We start from the raw sequence: 24,826 nt of genomic DNA, 5'->3' as shown, positions 1-24,826 counted from the left end.
TCTAGAGAGGACACAGCTGACACAAGCCAGGAGAGTCCTACAGGCCAGGCACAGCCTGTGTGCTGCCTGCCTGGGAACCCACTAGTCTCCCCATTAATTCTATAAACGTCAGGACACTTTGTTGCGGAGGGAACCCTGAGCTTCCAGGGCACAGGTTCATGCTGCTGCCCCTTTCCTAGTGGTGGCAGCTGGGTGTGGTCTGGACTTTACCGCAGACTCCAGGAAACCAGCACAGCAAGAAGGCACAGACTGGCCGTGGGGGGAAGCTGGGGACTGGAAGCACAGAGACAGAGATGAGGGAGGAGAGGATGCAGGCCGCGAGCGGCAATGGCGGGGCCAGGACCAAGTAGCTACCTGTGTGTCTACCAAGACTTAGGTGGCCCTGAGGGTCTAGAGGTTTGGGATGGGGGACCCCACACTGACTTTTTGAGGAAAGAAAAACTGTAAATGGGCTAAAAGCAACTTTGGGGTGGGGAATGATGAACCCAATCAGATGAGCCCACTAATGAGCTCACACCAATGGGGTTCTGGGGTTGTGGCCAGCAGTGACCCCCCAGGGGCTGAGCTGGATCCCCGGTGCTGCTGCTGCGAGCTGAGAGGCCTTGCTAACACCTGACAGGCATAGTCTGGGAAACCCCACACGTGCCTGTGTGCTGCCCTGTAGATACAAAGCCGGCGTCCTGCTAGCTCACATTACATCCAGTCAGGAACATGTGGTCGTCAGACAATTGTGCAACTGTTTTAGAGTATAGGAAAATGACATATTATTCGGGGCCCCACTCTCACTGTGAGGAAACCACAGGCTACATCTGGGAAACTCCATATGAACTAGAGCAGGGGTTGACACTCCTTTTCTGTCAAGGGCTGGAGAGTAAATATTTTAGGCTTTGAAGGCCATGGGGTCTCCACAGCGACTACTGGCCTCTGACACCGCCCTGCAAAAGCAGCCAGAGACAGTACGTGACCACATGAGCACGACCGGTTTCCAGGAAAATGCTATTTACAAGAGCAGGCGCCTGGCAGGATGGCTCAGCCATGTGGTCTGCCGCCCCCTGAACGAGAGCCATAAACCTTCATTTCTATAAGGAAATGGAGCAAAAGCCCCATCTCCAGTGTTAACTCCAGCGGAAGCCCACAGCAGTGCCTGACAGCTAAAGCTGCACCCAGACTCAGAGAAGAGGTGCTGTGTGATCACGAGTGTCAACATTTGGGTGGCTATCTATTATCCAACCATTCCCTCCATGTGATGCTCCTAAGTCCAGGTGAAATCAAGGGTAGTACCCTTTACAATTGTGTACCTCTCCAAATCAGGTCACCTGCTTCCGGAATCCCAATGCACTCATGGACTTACTCATCTGGAAAGGCTTTAGGGTGGGTGAGTGGAGAAAATGCATGTGTAGGCCTGCTTCAGGCCACAGTCCCCAGACCAGCTGGTCCCTCTCTAAACTGAGAAAAGCATGCTCACAATGAAGAAACTCCTAAAACTACTTTCTAACTCTGGGAGCATAAGGTAACCTGATAACATAGCTACAAATGCTAGCTGTGTATTAAAAAGACATCTGCAGACACCTTGAGCAGGAACCACGTACCTGGGCTGGACTCTTCAGGAGGGGGGCTGCAATCTGCACAGAAACGGAGGGCAACATGGATGATTAAGGAGCAGCACACAGTTCAAGCACCAGCAACTCAACACTTAGAGCAACTGCTTCAACAGTTTGCAGTAAGGTGGCTAACCTGAACAGAGAAGAGGTGGGGCCAGCCTGCCTCTTCCCTGACAAGTCACAGACGTGCTCCAGCTGCTCCGCGGCAGCCGAGCCCCCTTGGTAGTAAACACAGCTTGATTCACAGGCATGCACATTCATGTTGCTAGTATGTCAACATACAGTGCTCTTCCATGGTGAGCACTCTAACACACTGCAATGTGACGAAGTGCCCACATCCATCACATTGCATGTGATGGAGCCCCATGTTGGCTCACAACACTGGAAGCAAACTTGAGATGAGAGAGCCTGACCAGTCCCTGGAGGTTCCCACTGCTCTGTTGACCAGTGGAACCTGGGCTACAGCCTGGCTGCTGAGATCCAAAGGTAGGACCCAGTGATGAAGCCAATATGCCAGAAACATCTATGCCACTCTTTCAAATTTAAGCCAAATCTAGAACTTTTATGATCAGGGGGAAGTCTAGAATTAGAATGTCCCTCCAGGTCCCTAGAATACCAATTTTAATTCAGTTTCACCTACATTGAGTCACATTGGGCAGTACTCATTTCGATTTCACATTTCCTTTAAAAATTCTAAATTTCCTGGTTTACTGGGTGTGCCACCTGAAAGAAAACAAGTTTGAAAACGGATCATTTGCAGTAAGAGCTTATTTTACTTTGCTGTCTAAACTTTTTGGTTCAGAGAATGTCTTCAGGATATTGAAATAGGCAGTTTCAGATCCCCAAGAATAGCTAGGACCAGAGACTTTCAAAACCTGTGGAGCTGTCCGAAAGTGGGTGGCAAGGGATCCTTCCCTTCCAGTCATCCTGGCAAAGGGGACCGAAATAGAGTGTAATTGCAGGCCTCTGTGAGCGGCAGACTGCAACCTCATCATTAGAGCTCATTGCCCAGCAGAGAGTGACCCCTGTGGCGTGGAGATGTGGAACAGTGACTCTTACACACCTGTCTGACTCATGAGAATTACCCCAGGCCTTGAAAAAAAAAACATATTTCTGCCTTTTGCAAGAGTCTAGTGCCTATTTTTATGATCTTCCATGGTAATCCCAGACAGCTGGGTTGGGGGAATTCCTCAGAAGGCCTGGGGTTAAAGCCACTGGGTAAACTCATCTTCCAATCAAAGGGGAGTGGGAGTGGTCCCCTGGGGTACTCCTGGACCAATTGCTTGTGTCTTAGGTCAATGGAGTCCCTTGAGATTCGATAACCACTATGAACTTTCTCTTGTTTTCGCACCTAATCTCAGTGCACACAAACCTGGGTGCAACCCACAGGTTTACACTTAAGGACAACCTGGTCCTGGCTGAATGACTCTTCAGGGACGAGGAGAACAAGAAAGCGTGCGTGTGGAAGGTAATGGGGGCCACAAATGCTGGTGGGGGGAGCGGGGTGCAGGCTGCGAAAAGGGTGTGGGCACTTGTGGGGAAAATGGGGAGCACAGAGAGGCTTACGGGGCCTCCAGTGGATCCCAAAGAGCCCTGGCCCTGAGTGAGCGCCACCTGCCAGGCAAGGCTCTGGACCAAGTCTGTAGGACAGTGAGCCAAGTGACGGGGCAGATCTGCAGCAAATGATGAAAACAAGGACCCAGGATGGGTAGAGACTTGGAACAAAAAGTAATGAGGACTTTCAGAGAAGCAGGGAGTTGTTTGTATGTGATAAATATGCGGGCGTGAATGCAACCTGCTTACTAGGCCAAACACCTGCTCCAGAAACAGGGCATGGTCTGACAGGGCCCGGCCCTGGCCCTTGAGGAAAAGAGGCTGAGTAAAATCCACGGCTCATGGTCTGGTTCTTTCTGACCCTCCTGGTCATGCTGAGGGCTGAACAGAGTCCTGGCAATGTGCAAGGTTTCTGAGCTAGGGGCTGTGTGCAGTTAACTCAGTGGCATAAGGCTCCCCGCATTTCTGTGAGTGCTGGTCAGCAGTCGGACTCTCTCGATGCGTGCCTCCTGTTCCCACCGTCCCAGCACAGCTCGTCTGTGTGGCACGCACAGTTACACGTCAAACCCTAAATAGTACAAGTCATAAATAAGTGCTCATTAAAAAACCTTAAAACTGCATAAATATGTCTCTATTTGAACAATACAGAATGCACCTAGAGACAAATGACATTTGAGTTATGGATATAACAGTCTATCTGATTAAATAAACTATTTCCTGCATTTAAAAAAATCTAATAATTACTTTTTATATCTGCAGAAAAAATTTAAAGTACAAGCACGACAATGTAAAGAGAAATGAGTGATGAACTTCCAAAAACTTTTAAAAGAAACACAATTTACATTAAAAATGAGAATACAAACAGAGACAAAATAGCTCCATGAACCAATCACAGGCTTGGGGAACTGAACTCTAGCCCCTGACGAATGGAATAGTGGAGGACATGAACACTGCTGAGACAGAGGCTCAAGGGAAACAGTGCCCTGGAGACAGACTGCAGGCAGATTAAGAAGGTGAAGGGCCCCTTACAAATGGAGAAGGATTTACCTAGAGGCTCTAAATCACGAAGCATGATCCTGACTTGAATAAAAGTTGCCCGGTTCCAAAAATAAAAGTCCTCGCTGTAGGAAGCCTAACCCTGGCACTTCTGGGCCTTGCTGCCTGTGGCTAAATACCCCAAAGAAGAGTAAGAGGAAACAGAAGCTCAGTCTGCAGCCAAGTCCCTCTCCAGCTATTGCAGGAAAAGGTGGGAGGCCCTGAGCAGCAGGGACTGAGGAGCCCTGTCACCAGCCTTATGGCTATAAGCAGGGCTCAGCATCTGGTTATGCTCTATGTCTCCGCAGACAGAAGACTCCTTCTGAAGCGTGCTGCTTCATGCCAATGTTCTACCATACACTGAGAGCCCCACCCTAGAGGCAGGAACAGCAGAGGAACCTAACTCAGCCCCCAGAAGCACAAGAGTTGGTGCCACCACCAGACTGAGTTACCAACACATCCCAACGCAACATGCCTCTGCTGGGTGAGTATGCCCAACCAATGACCATCAGCCTTCAGACAAGTTCGCTGGGCCTGCTAACAGCTGTCCTCCAGCTATGTCCCTGTACCACTCACCTTGTCCTCGACTCTACCAGTTCCTAATGCAATCAACAGCCTCATGAGAAAGGCATGTGCTCTTTGGCCTTCAGGTTCTCAGACAGTTTATAAATGAGAAAAGCCTAGGAGCCCAACCCTTCCTGCAGTGGCAGTGTGACCCAGGAGGGCCGAGCGCCTACCTTTGCCAGACACACAGGTGCACAAGCGGGCTCTGTGGGCATGAAGCCTACGGGCACCTCTGCCCTCACTGCCCAATGCCCCATGCACTGCAATGGCTGCTCTGCCCAACAGCCCACCCTGCAGTCTGCGTGGGGGAGGAGGACATGGGGCAAACACAGACAGACAGATGCAGCGTGAGATGGAATTAGTGGGTGGGAAGCGTGGATGATACGCACATGTGGTCAGCTGAGGATGGCATGCAGCAGACATGGTGGAAGGGCATGGTGAGGAGTGGGCATCACACAGGGGGTCTTCCGGTCTGATCCAGTAGGCGTGGCTGCTGTGGTTACCTTTCTTGCTGGCCCCGCCACCCGCGCAGGGGAAAGCGTCCTCGCAGCCCTCTCCATGCAGACGTTCCTTCTGCAGCAGCTTGTCCACCCGCTGAATGATGCACTCCAGGCTCTTGTCAACATTCAGCCATACTTTCTCCTTCCAATCAGAGAGCTCATTTGGGTCAGCTCTCCAATGGGAAAGACAGAACAGAACACAAACCAAACCATCCTCCATGGATCCCCCACCCCAAGCACCAGACTTTTAAACACCACAAGATTTAGAAACATCAAAACGGGATTTGTAATTCCCCAAATACCATTAAAGTTGTATCTGCTTTTCAAAGGATGAATCAGTCCTCTAAAAAGCAAGGTTCTGGGGTTGCTGGTTTCAGAATTTGGGAGATGTTTGTGAGTAACTGTCATGAAGGCCAGCTAGGACTTTCAGTACCTTCCTGAGCTAAGAGAAGGGTCACAGGGCCCAGGGAGTCCTGCAGAACTCCTGCAACATCCCACCAGAGGGGACTGAGGTGCCTTTTGGATGGAAGAGAATAGAAACAGCCAATCACTTCAGATGGGGTGCTGGGGAGGAGGTAAGAGGGGGCCAGGGGATGGGAACCGGATGCCTGATCAGGGCTGGAGGAGCATGTGGCTGCTGAGTAGTTCATTGCCTTAAGACTCTGCTTCTACATAGTCCTGACAAATGACAGAACAAGTTCTATGGTATGTCCCCTTCCTCAGGAGACACAGATCTGCTCTTAGGGACACCACTGTGGGGAAGCAACAATGCGATGCAGTGTCAGGGCAGCGTCTCCCAAGCCCTCACCTACTACCCCAGCACCTGAGCTCCCGCATCTGCAAATACACAAATAGCCCAGGGAGCTGACCCAACCACGTGGAGGGAGCAGGGAGGCTGGTGAGAACTCCAGGGAGGCAATCACCCCTTTACAGCCAGGTCTGTGAATGGCCAGCCCACAGCTGCCCTGCTCTTCAGATGGACACAGGTGGTGAAATACTATCTCCCTCCCTAAATCAGGTGACCTAGCAGCCATCTGGAAGGAGGCTCGGAGCTTGTCTGCAAAGGCACCAACCCTTTAGGCCCCTGTGAGGGGAGAGACTAGTGGGAAGTTTCACATTCTCAACCCGAGCAAAGTAGTATCATGAGGGCCATAGACAGCAGACTCACCCACTCCTCCTCGTGCCAATCCACCTGCAGAGAAGACCGGCTGTTCCTGCCTGTCCACCTGGCCATGAGGGTGTCCTGGTCATTCCTGAGCATCACCTGCTCCTCTTCGGTTGAGGTAGGGGAGGCCTTGGAGGCAATGTAGTCGGGCCTTGCCGCGTTCAGCCCATGGATGGAGTTGGCCAGCAGCTTGCAGTCGCAGACGGTGACCAGCTGCCGGGTCTGCAGACACACACACACCAGGCCACTGAGCCCCAGGCCAGGGGCTATAAGACCTGTCTTCTCTGAGAGCTTGGGAACCAGCCTGAGCCCAGCACTCCTCCCTCTGCCCCTCTCCACAGCACAAACAACTGAAGGGCTCCCGCCCACAGGACACCAAGTTTAAAGGCTGCCTCATGACCCGCCTGGCTGAGCCTCAGCCAGAATTTCCCACAGGGAGACTGGAGAACACGAAGAAGATGAGGGGAGGTTGAGAAACCTCTGACAGCCCTTGACCCTGCCTGCCTCTGAGCATGACATCACTCAAGGAAGGGCCTAAAGGGAGCCCGGTGTCCCAGCCTTCAAGGATGTCGGGGCTGTCCCCTCTAATTCCAGGGGTCAGCCTTACTCTGGTTCGGTCACTGAAGGCTTGTCTTTTCACATCTAATACCTGGAGCCCTGGGCTCTGGGCAGAGGCCCCCTGGCAGAGCAATCCTGCTTCTGGGGAATTGTGTGTGCAGCGGGGGCTCTGTGGCGCATCGCGTTACTTCTGACATCTTTCTTTTCCAAATGGCTCTAATCCCAGCCCTCAATCTTTTTGCTGGTGAACACAAGTGAAGGATATAACACATCCTGTTCAAGAACAGTACCTCACCCCAGCACAGGCTGTGAATAGGGAAGTGTGATCAGAATCTGTGTGTGTGTGGCGGGGGGTGGGGGGTGAGTGACAGAGATGAGTAATTTGAAAAAGCATCACCCTTCAAAAGGATCTGATGTACCTATGTCCCCTGGTCTGGATGTACATTTATATATTTTCAATCAGGACCAAATTACCATTAACTAAAGGTTGGTTTACTGATTATATGTAAGCCAAACCAGTAACATTTTATTGTTCTTATGTTGTATCTGTATAATAACTCACTTTCTTTTTTTAATTCCAAGTACAACAGAATCATGATCAAAATTTTCTGAGTAGGTGGTTACTAAGAAAGCTGTGGAACTGGCCCAGCCATAAGTAACCCCCTGGCACTTGCTGGGAGACACCTCTGCATGAAGCAGCAGCTGTCATCACAGCCCTGGGCTCTGTCCTTGGCCTCCCCTATCCAGGTCTGTGGCCACGGGCAAATCACCAACCCCCTGGACCTTGTGGGAACTAGACCTGAAGCCAGATCTTCAAGATCATCCCAATGTCACCCTCTGTATGAATGGCTCTGGGCACAGGATGCCAGAAACCCAAGGGAGCCCTGACCCACAGCAGCAGCACAGCCCCTTCTACCTTGTCTGCCAAGATGGCGAGTGTCCTTTCGAGGCCAGTGGCAGACCTGTCCTTGGCCGCCCTCGAGAGCCGCTCTGCGTAGTAACTCACTTGGGTTTTCAGGGTGTTGATCTGGGCGATAATCTCCTTGGCTCTGATGATGTCCTGTGGTATGTAGACAATGGACTGGCAGCTGGATGACGTACTAAAAAGGGTAAGAACAGATCCTAAGGGGTTCTCTTGAACCAACGAAGCCAGCAACACCCTCCCAACCCCAGCCCACGACCAACACAAAGTAAAGCACTATAACTCAGGAACATTGTCCTGGACTGGGTAGCGGTTGGTACACAAAAGTAAATCTCAGGAGATCATTTCTATGTGTGTGATAGAAGCTTGAAGTGTTAACATACAGTTAAGCTTTCTGTCTATATTTGTCTGCATCTGTCCTTATACCGTGCATGTGTGCCTGTGTGCAGGTGTTTTCTTTTTTATTGATTGATTTTAGAGAGAGGAAGGGGGGGAGAGAGTAAGAAAATTAAAAAACACATCGTTTTGTTATTCCACTTACTTATGTCTTCACTGGTTGCTTCTTGTATGTGCCCTGACTGGGGATCGAACCTACAATCTTGGCTTATCAGGCCAATACTCTAACCAACTGAGCTATTTGGCCAGGGCCTTGTATGTAGATATTAAATCCAGAAGTTATCCAAATGCTCATAGTTTTTCACCTAAGAACCTCACCTGTCAAATTCTAAGAAGGACTAAGTGGAGACATGGGGTCTGCTGATGCCAGAAGAAGTCAGTCTATCACAGTGAAGAAGACTTTCGTGGGTGCTGGACTTTGCCGAAAGGATCCTCCTTTGGCCTGCCTGTGCACACATCCCCAGCTCTTCAAACCTCTTGCGCCCACCTCCCTCCTGTGTCTGACCCCAGCAAATCCTCAGAAAACCGGGCTTCCTCCCCTCCCCCTGCTCCAGGACTTCCTTACTTTGAAAAAATAACATTCTATCAGTTGAGGAGGTAGAGAACATACCAAACCAGTGGCCGGGCCTGCATGCCTCAAACCTGGCTCTTGTCAAATCCGGGAGCTTTGGAAACCTGCTTCTCTCTCCTTCCCTGCCTCCTGGTCACCAAGCAGCGTGTGTGTCTGGGATCTGAGATCAATGCTACCGCCCAGCCACTGCCTGGCACAAATGAAGTCCAGCCTCTAGAGAACCAGCTCAACATCCCGGCTGCATCTGACTGGCATGTTTGGCCCTTCTAGATGGAGACAGTAAATTGCATGTCTCTCAGCTGAGATCCCAAATCAACCCAACATTATAAACTGACTTTTCAGATCACGTGTGAAAGCAGAGGGGAGCAGCGAAGGGGAGGATAAAGCACCAATGCAGAGGTCTCCCCCACAATTTGAAGTCATGGGCTCTGGCTGGAGTTGGTGTCCACACTTCGTAGAATGAGGGGCCCTGACTGATTCCCTCAGAGCTGCCCTTTGAGAGTGTGGGTGGAGAGTGGGAAGGTGGAGAGCTGAATCCTCCATCACTTTCCCTGTAGATGGGGGTGATTTGGGCAGGACTGAGAACCTCCCCTAATGGGCTCTTTCCAGGGTAACCCAAAGGCGAGTCACCAAGAAACTGCCCTGCCCTTTCCCTGGATGAAATAAGGGTTGAACATGCAAAAAGCAAAACCCAAAGCACCCCAGAAAGAAACCACACGCAAGCCCACACACCACAATAAAGATGACGGATTGCCAGCAGCCCATGCAGCAGCAGACTGTGCTCGAGCCTGCGTGGTCTGACAGGAGTCAACCACAGCTCCACGCGTGCATGACGCCTTTCCAATCTGCAACCCCTCTTCCCAATGAATAGCTGCCTATGTAAGACAATCTGGTCTTCACAATACAACCTCCAAATAGAATTGAAAAAGCATTTATTCCTCCCAGGTCCTGACACTTAGAGCATTCATGTAGTGTGTGCTGCGTGCAGACATGCATGTGTGTATGGGCGTGGCTGTGCATACTTCAACAAACACATACTCCCCACACCCAAGAAAAGCATCAAGCCCACTCACCCCATCCTTACAGTTCATGTCCTAATAATGGGAACCTGGGCCTTCTGCACAGGAAGGACATGAGTAGATCTCAAAGAGCTGCTGTTCAGGGTGAGCATGACTGTACGAGCATGTGTGCCCAACTGCCCAGTCCCAAACACAGGGAAAGCTGAAGAGGCCCGGGCCTGGGAGGCACGTTCCTCAGGACTGCCTACTGTCCCATGTGCCCAGCAGAGCCCAATGTCTCAGGCAGGGCCCGGCCTCAGCAGCTCCAAGAGGGCAGCAATTCCAAAGGGCTGAAGGTGCCTCTGGGGCCTGTCTCCCAAAGAAGTGTCACAGCAAAGCCCCCATTCTGGCCAGGGCAAGCATGCTGGGCATGACTGGGGGTCCTGCAGCATCTGTGGGACCCCCAAGCAACAGACACGATGGTTGCCATCTACTCTTTGGTGAAAAAAGTCACTTGGTTATTATAATTCTTGGTAAAACTGACAACAGTAACACTGAAAAATATGAATAAATTATTAACTATCCTGAACAGTAAACTGGCTTCACTGTCACAAGAGGTGATGGTGAAGTGGAGACTGGAACGGCCTGAGATTCTTACGGAAGAGCCGGAAGGAGATTCCCAGCGCATCAGTGGGTGGGCCCGACACCCCAGCACCGGAGACATGCCGGCCTGGGCTCTCACCCTCCTGGGAAAAACAGCACTGGGCCTGCACTCAGAGTGAGCACAGCAACGTAGGGCTGCCAGACTGTGAAGACAAAGCAGCAGACTGGAGACTGGCTATTCATTATCAAAGAACGTTGCAGTTGGAAGGAGAACTGTTCACGAGGCTTTAACAAGGAGCCCACATTGGCACCGAGGGTGAAGCACCTCTCAGGGGAAGGGACAGCACAGGCTTTCTCTGTACGAGAGCGAGACCCAGACAGACACTCTCTCCACAGACAGAAAACTCACCAACACTCCTCAAAACTGCTAAAGAAAAGAACCAAAATGAAATATTAGCATCTGTTAGCAAACACCAAATGCAAAACAAAAAATTAAAAAGCCAAGTTATCTTTTGTCAAAATACTTGAATTTGCTTTTTGAAAGACTATTTACTTATGAGTCCCATGTACTTATTCATTGCAGCGATGCCGGGGCCTGTGCTTACGCCCGAGAAGACATCCCACTGGTGGGCAAGGTACCGCTGCACCGAAAGGAAAGTTCCACTGATGAAAACCATCTCTACCAGGGATTTTATGATATTAGTAGGAAATTAAATAAAAATTCATATTACATATTTCAAAAATACCACAGAGGCCTGTTAGGGATAAGACATTCTGAAGCTAACACAGAATGGTCAGGCATCGCTTTGCCGGCCTTTCCGATATAGACAGCCAGGGGGCACCCCTCTTGACTGGCTTTTCCCCCAGGGCCCCGCACCACCCTCAGATGGCGCGCTCACACTCCACACAGCCACATGCAATGGCGTGACAGACACATGATCTCTGCTGGCTGTGCAGAGCTGTGGTGGGGACAGGGAACCTCATAGTTGTCACAATGTCCAGAGAAACCCAAGTCGGTGAGTCGTCAGGCAGGTGTGGTCACCTGGCTTGTCTGAGCAGGAAAGAGCCCTTGGTGGGGATGAATCAAGGTGGAGCAGGCTGTGTGGGGGCCTCCCAGAGAATGCTCCTCCACCCAAGGCTGAAACTCCCCTTTCTAATCAGGCCCTCTCTTGTTTCTCCTTCTCCCATCTCTAGGACTTCCCTGGCTCAGGGCAACCTGTGCTCACATCTGAATGGTGACTCCTCACAATACACTCTTTCACCCACCTGTCCCCTCTCCAACCTCATCTCCATGGTCAGTGACACTCCTAGCTGTACCCCTGACCCCTCAGCCCAGTGACCAACCACTGCACCTGACCTTTCATCCATCCATGGTCCAGTCCAAGGTCAGTTTGCTCCAGTCACATCCTGACTCCCAGCCACGGCTGCACAGGGCCAGGCAAGGGCGCTCCACCTCCAGCACCACCTAACACTCTCCGTCTGACCACCCTGTGCAAGTCCCTTGACATTCCCTAGGCCTTTGCTTCACCTTCCCTCAAACTGTTCCACTCCCAGGGACAAGTGTGAACTTTCAGCTCCATAATCTGCAGACATTATTCCACTAAACCTTCAGCTTGCTCCTTCCCACCTCAAAAATCTCTGCAACCTCAGCTTCTTCTCCTGTCCCGTAATCGCCTGGCCCTGCCTCTTTCCACCTTCTCCAGAACCTGCTCCATCCGTGTCCTCCTCAATCTACCTCATTTGCTTTCACCTTTCCTTTCAGCCTAAACACACACTCACGTCATAATCGTCCTCCCCAAACCTGAGACCTTCATCCTCTGTTTTCACTGTCCAAGGATTTTACAGGACCATCTACACTCACCACCTCCACTTCTTACACTCACATCCCTTGATCTATTTAAATCTTGATGGGTGACATTCTGGAAGATCACCTCCCACGTGTCCAACTCACCAGCTTGGAGTTATGGCTCTCCCCCCACCCCCGTGTTAACTGTTTTACACTCCACAGCACCCTCTGTGTACTCGCTCCCAAGCACAGCACTGATTGCTCCATGCCCAGAGCTTCTCAGGGCCAGGCCTAGATCTATCAGCCTGCACCCTGGCACCAGCGCACAGCCCCACACTGAGGCTGGCTCTTCCCTCGCTCCTCTCCACAAAGCACTGAAGCACCAGGCCTCCATGCCTCCAGCTGCACCTCACTGTGTGCTCTGCAGGGCCCTTCCCCACCCACTGGCTGGCTGCCTGACAGCATCCGGCCCAGCTCGGCAGATGCGGGCAGCCCCTTGAGCCTTTTTAAAACTGGGACTGTTTACCCACGGCAGTCTCCCCTGGGGTGCACACTTTGGGACACTCAACTGACTGACCAGGGACTCTCAAGGACAGCTAAGGCAGCAGTCCACACAGGGCAGCCACCAAGAGCACCACTTTCAAGGTGGACTTCACTTTTCAGGGCAGGACTACTGATCAGGCTGCCTCCTCGCCCACCCAGCTCAGTCACACACACAGCAGCAGCACAGGGGCCTCCCTCGCCACGCAAAAGCAGACTGAACGGCTGGATGTTTTTGTGGTCATATTCTGATTTTTTTTTTTTTTTTTTTTTTTTACCTAGGAAGCATCAGACAGCTGTACAAGGACCATGAACACCTCCAAAAACTTACTGTTTCTTGGTCTCTTCAAATTTGTGCAGCTTTTTGCGGAGGCCTCCTGACTTAAAACCTTGGCAGTGTGCTGCTGGCGCCCCAATGGTGACGATGTCGTAGCTCTGATCTGAATGACAGAAAGCTCTCCTCCGTTACTCTGGGCTTGGGCCTGTGGACAAGCCAGCTACAGGGATGTGCACACAGCTCTGGGTCCTGACCCTCCACCCAGGCCCATGCAACCTGTGCTTCCCTCAGTCCTATCACCTGGGCTGTCCAAGGGCCCCTACATGTCCCACAGGGTGCAGCCACATAGGGCTGGAAGCAATACTCAGCCTGCATCCCTCCTTCGGAAGGATGACTAAACAGGCAGCTTTCTGCCACAGCAACTCAAAGGAGGCTGGATGGAGGATAAACAAGAGGAAGGGGTTTGTGCTCCTTAATGAAGATTTTACAAAGGTCCTGTGACGTGTCTCTTATCTGAGCTGCCCAGCAGGACACACAGGCAAGGCTGGGGCAGATGTGGGGCAGCACGGGGACCAAGTACACAGGGAGAACAGAAGTGAGATGTGATTCAAAAGAGGGGCAGAAAAAGTGTTACCTGATCCTCCATCGTCCTGAACTCTCATCCTTTGTATGTGCAAGTTTGTGGGAACAAATTCCAACTTTTTATCTGCTTTCAAACTGCTTGCTTTAAACGAGGGACCTGAGAAACAGAGTATTAGAAAACAAAGGTCACCAGCATGTATCCCGCATTCAGGAGTGGCAAGTAGAAAAGGGAGAGTTTGCGGTGCCGCTCAGAAGGCAGGGATGTGCTGGTCGTGGCCGAGGTGATTCTGAGTCACCTGTGAGTGAGTCTCATTTCCAGACAGTGGCTGGTGAAACACGGAGCCGGGGCAGCCTGATGGCCAGGAGGCTGCCTCTGGGTGCTTAGGTGGTGAACGGCCCCAGGGAGAAGCCGTTTCAGAAGGCGACGGTGATGATGCCTGCCTGCCCACGACTCAGCTCTGAACTGAGAGGTGCGACCAAAGCAGCACATCTCAGTTCTGAGAAATGCTGAGGTCTGCTCACCACCCCAGCTCTATCAAGATGAACAGATGTGAGACAGCTTTAATTACATCCCTCTGTAATTTAGCACACACTTAAACATATTCCCTTCTATATGCCTGGGTAGTTAAGGAGGCTGGATGATGTTTTGTAAGGAATGTCCACAATCTCATTTCTATGGTCAGAATCCGTAACTAATTAAGTGAGGAACTCCATGCCTAGAAAAGAAAGGGATTGTAAATTATATGGACAATCAGAAGGGTAGAAGAAATAAACATTGCAGCTTGTGAAGGAAGGTGAATTTATTTTGCCAGCATACAAAATACAGACCAACCACTGTCTTTTCTGCATTTTCACACAAGAGACTGTTCACTAGATACCAGCAGCCTGGGAGCCTGTTAGAACTGCAGAATCCCTTATCTGCCATTAACACGACTCTCTGGGTATATGACACAGTGACGTCTGAAAAGCTCTACTCCAGAGAACTCAAGGCTGTGTGGGTGTCAGACTTCCCCAGGTAACAGGCATCCAACATGGGCAGGACCCTGATTCATTCTTTCAGACAAATGCGGCCACTTCTCTCAGAAGCACACTTAGATCTGTTCTTCAGGGTCAAAGCAACCCCAGGGCACTATCATCTTGTCATCATCCCTGTATCTGGCTTCTTCTCAGCCAAGTTCATACGTCCATACAGTCTGTGTCAAAACTACATTAAGGGCTTATGACTTTTTTTCAACCCTGAAATTTTAATAATGAAGAGGAAGAATCTAAAGATAGAGAATAAAATAATGAAAAGCCAAAAAAAATTATTCTATTTGGAATAAAAAGGAAATAAGAATAGTCTTTTAAATCTTCTCTGAGAGAGTTTTGGAAATCAAATAGCATCTTTCAAGAAAAGGTGAGGTGTCTGGACTTCATTCTCCTTTTGAGCCTTAAAATGAAGAGTTCCGCTCAATTTATATGTTCAACACGAGTACCACTGAATGTGTAAACTGGGAAATCTAGAAAACTGCTTTGTCTGACAGCACACAGCCTACATCCTTTTGGGCATCTCACTGATATCAGACCCAGATGCAGAAAGAACATGAACCAACAGCCGGTAACTTTGTCTCTCCCAACGTTCATCCCACAGCGGTTGCTTTGGCAGATGACACCTTGGAAGGAATTTTCAACGCGATTCACAGATTTGTCTTTTTAATTAAGATCTGAAAAATCTAAATATTAAAGAACTCACACCTCCATGAGAACCTATTTTTAAAAATGCATTAGTGCCTGTCAGTGAGAATATCTGAGCAATTTTGGGTTCCAGGTTTGCAGGTGGGAAAATGGAGAGAGAGTGCGCTGAGATGAAGGTGGGACCTGGTACCCACCTTTGTACTGATGAAGGTCAGTCAGGTTCTCCTGGTACGTGAGGATGATGGTCTGGTACTGGGTGACGATCTGGCGCCGGAGGCTCTCCCAGCAAGGGGACAGCTCCCCCAGCTCCTCCAGTTCACACACTCTGCAAGCAAGACACACCCATCAGGTCGTGGAGCCCGCTCACTTCCCTGGAGAGGCTCAGCGAAGACCCACCCAGAGAACAAAGTGTACGGGAAGTGTCGCCGATGCCAGGGAAGGCCCAGGCCGTGTGGCCAGCAGGGTGTATGACAGACCCTCCAGAAGGACGGGCTGCATGGAAGGGAGACCACAGACCACATGGCAAGTGCACAGAGAAGCTTTTTATAGAAACTTAGTCAAATGTTCGAGGGGAACTAAGAGGAAGAGTGGAGAGGAGAGCAGCTCTGCTATGGTCCCAACACGCTGGGTCATATCACAAACCACACAGGCGAAGGCTGAGCTGCAGCCTGTCTGGGTCCGGGCAGCAGAGAACAACACGTGGCCCTCCCCGGATATGAGGGGCTGGGGGCCACAAGCAACCGCCCTGATCTGTTACCTCCATCAAAACAACAGCTGTATAAGAACTGAAATATAAACTTCTTACCTCAGAGATAAATAATAGTTACATAATCAGAATAACAAAACACAAGATGGATTTTTTGGAAAAAAAAAGGATAACCATTTCAGGAAACTGGGGAGCAGGAAAGTATAAAAGGCCAAAACTCATCATTTCATAGGAAATCAGTAGCTGATTCCCAAAACTGATTATAAGTGCTCTACACATCTATTTAGAAATGCAGCGCCAACGCTAAAATGGATGACAGGGGCTGTTTCTGGGACCAGGACGTCGAGGTCCCGAGACTTACGTTAAAGCCCGTGGCACTTTTGGCTTTTTGTACTATGCACATTTTCCTTTGAGGAAAAAAAATAGCTAATTTTATAAAAGTTTTTAGGAATCTACTAAACTGACTGATGTTAAAAAAAACTTATACTATTTAATTATTAAATTAGCAAAATTAATGTAAAAGCACACCCGGTGCAGGCCAGGCTGGGGTGTGGGGGGGCAGCACCCTCCCGCACTGAGGCCTGCTGGCCCCAGCTTGAGGTCGGCTCACGCGCACAAGAGCCCCACTGTCTTGCCGGGATGGCCCTTCTCTCTGGCTGTCTGCCTGTGCTTCATGTGGCTGCTTCTTAGGTTTCTGGTGTCAGTTTAATGCCACCGTCTCACAGAGGCCTGCTCAGACCACCCTCCTCTCACAGCCCCCCTTCCCTTTCTGCTGGCACATCTGGGGCTCTGTGTGCAGCCCCGTTGTCTGTTAGTGACAGTCCCCTGTGGTCCGTCTCACTCATCAAGAAGCCTCTGCACTGAGCACAGCGCCCACCTCACAGGATGAAAAGCGACACAACCCTCGAAAGCAAAATGCTTGTTAAATGAACACAGCCTTTAAAGTTACAGTACCTATAAGTACATACCTAGTACAAATAATGGGAGACTATGCCCTAACTAGAAATAAGAAGGAAAGAGAAGATATACAGCAGCTAAGTATATAGAAACAAATACGAAAAGCTAAAAGAAAAAATTTAAAAATTAAAGTACATATAAAATGTGTACAAATAGAAAACAGCTCTGCGTTTCTTGCCATTTTTAAGTCTCAATGTTTTTAAGATAAAAATTTAAAACTAAATAGCTGTATTAAAACAGTCAGATTCTGGCTGTATTGTCTTCTTTCACGCTTCTGTCATATTGTTTGTGATTAACATTTTATGACAAGGAGCGGTACTGACCGCATAAGGCAGATGGGAGACAGAGCGCTTGCAGGGCCCGAACCACCTCACAGGCTTCTCCTGGCCATGGGACCAATGACATACGCCCTGAGCTGGAAGGTGCTCCAATGGGACCTACTTTACCTTCTGGAGCCCATATCGCTGTGGCTCTGCCCAAGGAAACTGCTGACCCAGGCAGGCCTAACCAAAGAACCACCAGCCATTTTTAACTTTCTGAGGCCAAATGAGAGGTGAAAGGAGAGGGGAAGAGTGCACGTACCAAGTTCTGGGCACACATCTGGTGTTCTAGGCACATTGCCCTGTGAAGTCCTTGCAAGAAACCCCAGGATACAGATGAGCAAACTGGAAGCCCAAGCCACAGAGCAAGCAAGTGGCAGAGGCTGGGTTTGCCAACTGGCCTATCTGGTGCCAGTGCTCTGTCCACCACACACATTTAAGAGCTTTCCAGAAGGAAAAGGGCACATGACATGGGCATGGTGGGAGGTCAGCCTCTCCACTTGGCCTCACCTGGCCGCATCTTCTTCCAGGAGCAGCTTCACGAACTGCCGAGGCACGTGCAGGGAGAGCACGCTCTCCGCCATCTGCTCCAGGATCCGCAGGTGGTTGCCGTCGGTGGTGGGGAACCGGTACATGCGGCAGATGGCGCCACCAAACACTGAGGTGCGGGAGACAGTCTGTGTGTGAGCAGGCCATGGACCTGTGCCCGGTCCTCCTCCCAGGCCCTCAATGGTGCTGACATGCTCAGTCTTCTTACTGGTCATCTCAAGGGAATTAAACATTTAAACTAAAAACCCACCAGGTGACTGAGCCTGAATGCTCTTCCCCTAAGACCTGCAATCTTCTTGTCCTGGAATGTGTAACTAATCCCCAAGTGTAAGGGCTGGGACAGCGAGGCTGGCAGCCACTAAACCCAATGCAAGACAAGACAGTGAGGCGAAGGAGCAAACCCCTTCCTGGGAGTACCGCCAACTCTTTCTATGCTGGCAAAAAGAACAGAGCAGAGAAGAGACCTTCGGGGGCAGGGTCGTGGCAAGCACAACAGGTGGACTGGAAAGGGCGACTATGGGCCCAGAGGACACTCATGAGAGTGGCATGAGTACCGGTGGAGGAAGCTGATTACCCGATTTCAGTAAAGTGTCTTTGCGCAGTGAAGCATATTTGGATCGTATTCCCAACGCTTCGGTCAGGCTCTCATCAACGGGCAGGACCATCTGGTGATGTGAACAGAAAAGCACAAGAAAATCGTGACTCAGACGAGCACACAGCACTCAGGGGGCCTACAGATGTCATGGAAAAACGTTTAGGATTAACGCCCACCATCAGCACTACAATAAATATGTGGGGGGAGGGGCCAAAACCCCAGAATTTATTTACGAAGAACTATGTACTCCTTCTGATGGAGGCGGGAAGGGGTGTGCTCACCCTCCCATTGACAGTGTCCAGAGACCGGGTCACTGGAGGCCGCTGGTCTGACTTCTCCTCCATCTGCCAGCCAATGACGGTGATGTTACCCACACGGTCACTCTCTGCAGACCTGCAACAAGCAACACGCTTTGTAAAGTGGTGGCATTGACTGTGCTTGATTTTCTGCTTAAATCTCAGCTATCCTGGGTCACTGAGGGGCCCGGGGCGTGCCAGGACCTGGCCAGCTGGTCAGTCAAGCAGCATTCACTGCATGCCCAGACTCCAGGGGCAGCAACCAGGAAACCACAGGGACACAGAGGAAGGGACAAAGCTCACAGAGCAGTGTGAGCATGCCTGGTGAAGCCAAGGGGAGGGGCCAATGTTTGCTCCCCTGGGCTGACCCCTGCCCCACATCTCAGAATCAGGCCTGGAGAATACCTTCTTCTGGCAGCTGATCCCTTTCTGCTCCTTCCCACCTGCCGCAAGCTTTGATTTGCCCAAGGCCTAGGGCTGCACCCCAAGTCAGTTGAGGTCACCCAGGGCTTCCAAAAGCCTCTGAATCCTGACACAATACAGCTAATGCCCATCCAGCCCTGGTCAGCTTTACCCCTAAGATTCCTTGGGGGGCTGTGGCTGCCCAGGCCCATCTGACTCCTCCAGGGAAGCCCCAGGCTTTTAATTTAAGAGGCTGATTTGGCCAGTTCTAATTTTCATGTGGTCACTGCTACTGCCCATTTCCTTTGGGACTTTCTCTCGTTGTTCTCATGCCCAGAAAAGTCCCTTTCCCCACACCATCCCAATGGTCATCTTTAGCTTTTTTAAAAAGGATAGTGTCCAATTCTTACAAGTAACTCCAATCCAACTAGAATTACTTCTGGTATGTGATGTACCTGGGTATTTTTCTCAAAGAGCCCTTTCCCCTACAAGACCCCTCCCTTTTCCCCTAAGGCCCTTCCTCCACCCTGAGTCAGGTCCCCGTTCACACCAGGGCATCTGCAGGGCTCTGCCCGCCTGGTGCCTGCAGCACTCTTGTCAGCACGCTGCAGAGTATCGCACCATGCAGCTGGGGGTGCATCGTCTTTCTCAAAAGTTTCTTTGCTATTCTGGACCATTTTCCCACTTTTCATGTTATTTTGAAAACAAGAACACCAGTCAGGGTTTGGGTGGAAGTTGCCCCTAAAATGAACTTGGGAAGGATTGCTGTCTTGACATCTTTCATCTTCCTTCCAGGGACACAGTGGAGTTTCCCCTCACACATATTTACTGAGCCCGAGGCACTATTCTACGTGGTTAGGGTGCAGCAACGAAGCAAAACAGAAAAAAATCCCTCTCTGGGAGCTGACGTTCTATTGGGCAGGAGGCAGGTACTATGCAAACACATGTGGTTTAATAGATACGTGCCTACGTTTTCCTTCAGGTCTGAGCCAGCGGTGCTCCTTTTTCCTTTGGAGGCCACACGCACCCTCCCACAACAGGCTCCCCGAGAGGCTGAGGTTCAAGTTTGCTTCCGTGAACAACCACTCCCTGCTATGACCAGCCTCGGGGAGAGGCCAGGAAATGGGCCCTTCCCCATCAGTCCCTGGACTTCATAACTCTGGACCCTTTCAAAGGAACAAAATTAAATACCAACCTTAGTGTTAAATGCAACCGATGATGCCTGTCTTGGAGCAGGTCCTTGACAATGAATGTCCCAGAGCCCAGTAAGTACATCTGAGGAAGAGGGAAAGACAGCCTGAGTTCACCCGCTCTGCCTCTGCTCCACTGGCCGGGCCCACACACCTCTGACCCTCACTGCAGGAGCCCAGTGGGGGTGCTCGGAGGGGAACTCCCAGAGACAAAGCCGTTCAGACAGCAGTTAATATGCGACCCAGAAGTGGAGTCAATCTCGCGTTCACCTCTCACTGAAATGATCACAGAACTTTAAAAAGGGAAGAAAATCCTATGAACCACGTGTTACTTAACTGTTCCCTGAGATCTGTCTTTGACGTCATACACCGACAGTTTGATTTGTGTCATCTGGTTGATAAGGGAGTCTTGGAAGAAGGCAATACTGCTTAAAAATATAGGATTGTTGGTTCCCTAGAATGGAAAAGAAAATCATCAGAACGTGGAGTTAAATTTTTAAAGTAATTGCTCTTGAAATACACCAACATTTTCAGAACAAGAAATTAACAACCCTACCAACTTGGATCAACGCAAATGCTCGCTGGGCTTCCATGGACGCAGACAGAGAAAAACCTGCTTTCCAAGAGGAGGAAGGAGCCCCACAGACCGTTACCAGTAGAGACGCAGGGAATGGGCGCCACCAGCTGCGCCCAGGGCTCGCTCTAAGGGCTTCTCCTTAATACGAGGACGTTATAAAGTGGAAACAGGCTGCCTGTCCACATGTCGTTCAACTTTGGGTGAGTGATGTGATTGGATCTGCTACTTTGGGCTGTTCCTGTAAGATGTGCCAAGGTGGACAGAGGAACTGAATGGCTTGAATTGTTTCTTATCTCTAGAATCCTGTGAGATTCGGAACAATTAAGGCCTGACCTTTTTAAGACTATCCCTTTTTTTGAGGACTAGCTATTAGCTTCTAGATCATAGGTGCTATTTCCTGGCAGCATGGCCTCATCCTCCAAAGCCCCATGATATCGATTTCTCTTTCTCAGGCAGTGGCAATGATCTCAGCCAAACGGTTAGCGGTTCCGTGTGTATTTGTGTGGTGGGGTCCGTGTCTCTGGCTGTGTGCCCTCTGCAGCTCCAGACCCAGTCTCTCAGTCTGCTGGACAGCCCTCCCCGTCTCCCTCCAACTGCCCCTGGCTAACCGTCTCTGACTTCCCCTCCAAGGAGGCCACAAACTTGGGCATCTACTTTGGTGCCTCCTTCTCGTCAGTCTCAACCACCCAGTGACAATGAACTCTTCCACAAATCCTCTCTCACATGTGCCTCTTCTTGCCCCTCCTTTCCAGTGCAGTCAAGTGCCAAGTCCCACCCCCACACAACTGTCCAAGTCTGGTCAGGTGACCCTTGCATAAAAGCCTACGCTGGTCAGCTATAAAAAAACCCTCAGCCTGATGTTTGAGATGTTCCCCTTGACCTCCACCTGTGCCTTTCGCACATATCACACAGGCTAAAGTTACTGTATTTTGCCATGTATGACATGTACTTGTTTGCCCAAATTTCTGAGGTAACAACAAGGATGCACATTATACATGGGTAGTACTAATTCCATATCTATATAAATGTTTTTAATTCCTTCATTTATGCTTAGGCATTAAAAGTATAACTCTAGGAAGCAATAACGATATCCATATGAAAATTTCTTGTACCTTGTATCTGTTCTTGTGTTTTGTAATTATTTGTCACATAAAATTTCTTGACCATAATATGTTCAAATGCCAAAATTCCTTTATAATATAAAAAAGAAGTATCTAAATATAAATAAATAAATAATTGAATTAAAAAATTAAAACAAAATATTTTTTTCCTGAAAGTTTGGGCCCAAAACGTGGGTGCACATATACGCAGAGCACATTGTACAAGGCCAAAGTACGGTATCTCCAAGCCGCGTGGCGCTCCCCCGTGGCTGGGCCTGTGCATCGTTACCGCAGAGACCTGCATTGCTCTGAACGCGTGGTCCCTCGACTGGCAACAAGGGCTCATCCGGAGTCTGTGAGAAATGGAGTCTTGGGCACCACCCCAGACCTATGGAGTTAGAATCGCACTAAGCGACTGTAAGAAGCCACCTCCTGTGCTCAGAACTGCCTGGGAACCCATCCTCCTGGTGTCCTCATCTCTAACACCCCCCCTCACACATTCTACTGGGTTTAGATGTGGACACATTCATTTCTGCCTCCCCAACCACAGGACTGTGCACCTCTGGGGGGCAGGAGGTGGGCCTCAGCATTCCCTGTATCACCCTCAGTGCCCAGCACTATGCTTCGTGGGTGGGAAGTGCTCAAAAAAGGCTTAGAAAACAGACTGTTGACTTGAACTTGGAAATAAGTTGACAAGTGAATGAAAAGGTCTATCTCCCAAACCGTAAAGTCAGGGATGAAGAGAAGTGCAGTGGGAGCCTGCTGGAGCCTACCAGGGAGCAGACAATTCACTCAGGACCGCACATCGCCAACAGACCCCAGGAGAATCTCACACCAGCAACTCCTACACTTAGTTTCACAACTACACAGTGTGCTCAATTAGCTGAAAGGCTTTTGTAAAATTCCCCAGGTGAATGCATATCATTTAATGTAAAAAGTAAATATATAACAAACTAAAAAGGATGTACAAATAAAAACCAATAAAAATAGAGGTATGTCCAGTAAGAGGGTTAGTTAAGAGTTATTCTCCAAACTTTGATTAATGAGCACAATTCTCCAAAAGTAGCAGCCAACTGAAAGAGACAAAGAAGAACTGGATCTTACCTCTTCAAAGGCAATCAACCTTATAGCACCAATGTTCAAAAATAACCAGCCAGTAGCTGAGCAATAATTGTAAAGGATATGGCAAATGAAAATGCCCTCCAGAAGAGTGTGATGAAAAAATACCAATTACTAAAAAGACATGGAAAATAGCGACAATTGACATAGCTGTTATGACAACTCAGGTGCTCAGGTTGCTGAGCAGCCCTCCCCCTGCAGTGGCAAACACGGGGAGCCCGCAGCGGAGCCCCGGGACCAGCAGCACCCACCTCGATGATCTCCGTCTGAGCATGCTTCGTCCAGAACGCCTGAGGAGGGGTGGTCACACTCACTGCTACAAAACTGTTTGGTTTCCGATCTAGCGATGGCGTATGCAGCTCACTGCAGGCTATGGAATCAAGATGGGGGGAGAAATGAATCCCTTACTATCAGGAACCAAGGCTCTAGTTAGATCTCAGTTCTACACACACTCAAAGAGCAAAAAAAGTACATGGCACTCAAAGGGATTAGACAATTACATTGTTGGGTGTCGCAGGGAGCCGAGTTTTTAAATTGGAAACAATCTCTTCTCACTCCTCCCCTCCTCCCCCCACCTCCATGACAGCAGTGCCATAAGTGCCAGGGGAAGGCTGAGTCAAAGGGGGCATCTCTGTCCATGCCCAGAGCCGACAGCCTCACATGGTGTCGGACCCTGATGTGCGACCTTCGTGAACTTCTAACCAACTGAGCTAAGCGGCGCCAGCATCTATGAAATCACAGCACAGCTGCTCATGCCCGCGCCCCACAGTGCCATGCGAGCCCCAAGCCTGTGCTAGCCACAGCCTCTGCGTGGGTGACACTGGGAGCAAATTAAAATTCTATGGCAAAGTAAACAAAACTTTTTTAAAAATTTAGCCATTGTTTATTGATTCTCCTCACAAGACTCATATTAAATGCAAGATTAGTAAAAATGTTACTTTTTAGAACTAGAATTGTTCCATTTAGAAAATTTATTGTACTAATAAGCATTTTGAAATAGATTGTGAGACTCAGTGAATTCCATCATAGAAGTGACCCAGGGAAAACGGTCCTATTTCATTGAACCTAACATGCTATCTCTTGTAAAACACACTATGGAAGAAAAAAATGACCCCACTGCCTTTAAACTATGCTAGTGATTGTGAAACACTTTTTTATTACAGAGATATCACAACATGAAAAAATATACATCTTGGAACTGATTAAATATACAGTAACTCCAAGTTCATCACGAGCAGAAACAACCAGCCCTGTTGGAGGAGAGCAAACGCTCCCCGGAGCGCTGCCAGCGGCGCGCAGTTTCCAGGGCTCGGAAACAATCGATTCCGACCGTTTCTGCCAGTGTTCTCTTCGCCTTCACGGAGGGAAAACCTCAGGGGCTCCTTACTCTGTCATTCCTGCCCCCATCATTCCCATTTGATTTTTAAAATGCTCACTGGTGACTTAACATTTAGAAATTGATTTTTACTTCTGAAAATTAATTTTGGTCCTCTGATTTTCCCCTTTGTAATATCTTCCCATGTACCTAGAGGTTTTATTATTTATTGGATGTAATGAAATGTTAAAGAGCTTAGCTTTTCAGTTCAATGAGTTCTGGCAATCATATATACCCATGTAACCACCATCGAAGCAAGGTAGAAGACTTTTTCCATCAGACTAGAAAGTTCCCTCTGTATTTCCAGTCAACTC

General features: G+C 49.6%; 1 protein-coding gene across 14 annotated transcripts in view; it reads right to left on the bottom strand.

Annotated features, from left to right (window-relative positions):
• The window catches only part of INPP4A (inositol polyphosphate-4-phosphatase type I A), a 118,695-nt gene that overhangs the window by 24,816 nt on the left and 69,053 nt on the right, over positions 1-24,826 (bottom strand). For 9 of the 14 annotated variants that reach the window (XM_053923735.2, XM_053923730.1, XM_053923737.1 and 6 more), the window contains 13 exons: positions 23,389-23,507; positions 20,679-20,795; positions 20,347-20,426; positions 18,735-18,846; positions 18,433-18,523; positions 17,820-17,967; positions 15,521-15,651; positions 13,705-13,809; positions 13,125-13,233; positions 7,894-8,077; positions 6,423-6,641; positions 5,144-5,396; positions 1,590-1,622 (listed from right to left, as the gene is read on the bottom strand). In XM_053923735.2, coding sequence (XP_053779710.1) covers positions 1,590-1,622; positions 5,144-5,396; positions 6,423-6,641; positions 7,894-8,077; positions 13,125-13,233; positions 13,705-13,809; positions 15,521-15,651; positions 17,820-17,967; positions 18,433-18,523; positions 18,735-18,846; positions 20,347-20,426; positions 20,679-20,795; positions 23,389-23,507 — 1,701 coding nt within the window. The remainder of the gene's footprint in view (positions 1-1,589; positions 1,623-5,143; positions 5,397-6,422; positions 6,642-7,893; positions 8,078-13,124; positions 13,234-13,704; positions 13,810-15,520; positions 15,652-17,819; positions 17,968-18,432; positions 18,524-18,734; positions 18,847-20,346; positions 20,427-20,678; positions 20,796-23,388; positions 23,508-24,826) is intronic. The other 5 variants (XM_053923740.2, XM_053923738.1, XM_053923741.2 and 2 more) reach the window with 3 other exon arrangements.

This window comes from Desmodus rotundus, chromosome 5 (genome assembly GCF_022682495.2).
Source record: "Desmodus rotundus isolate HL8 chromosome 5, HLdesRot8A.1, whole genome shotgun sequence".
In the NCBI taxonomy this organism is placed as follows: Eukaryota; Metazoa; Chordata; class Mammalia; order Chiroptera; family Phyllostomidae; genus Desmodus; species Desmodus rotundus.
Note: the sequence above shows the minus strand (reverse complement) of the source record. Positions and strands in the feature narration are given on the sequence as shown.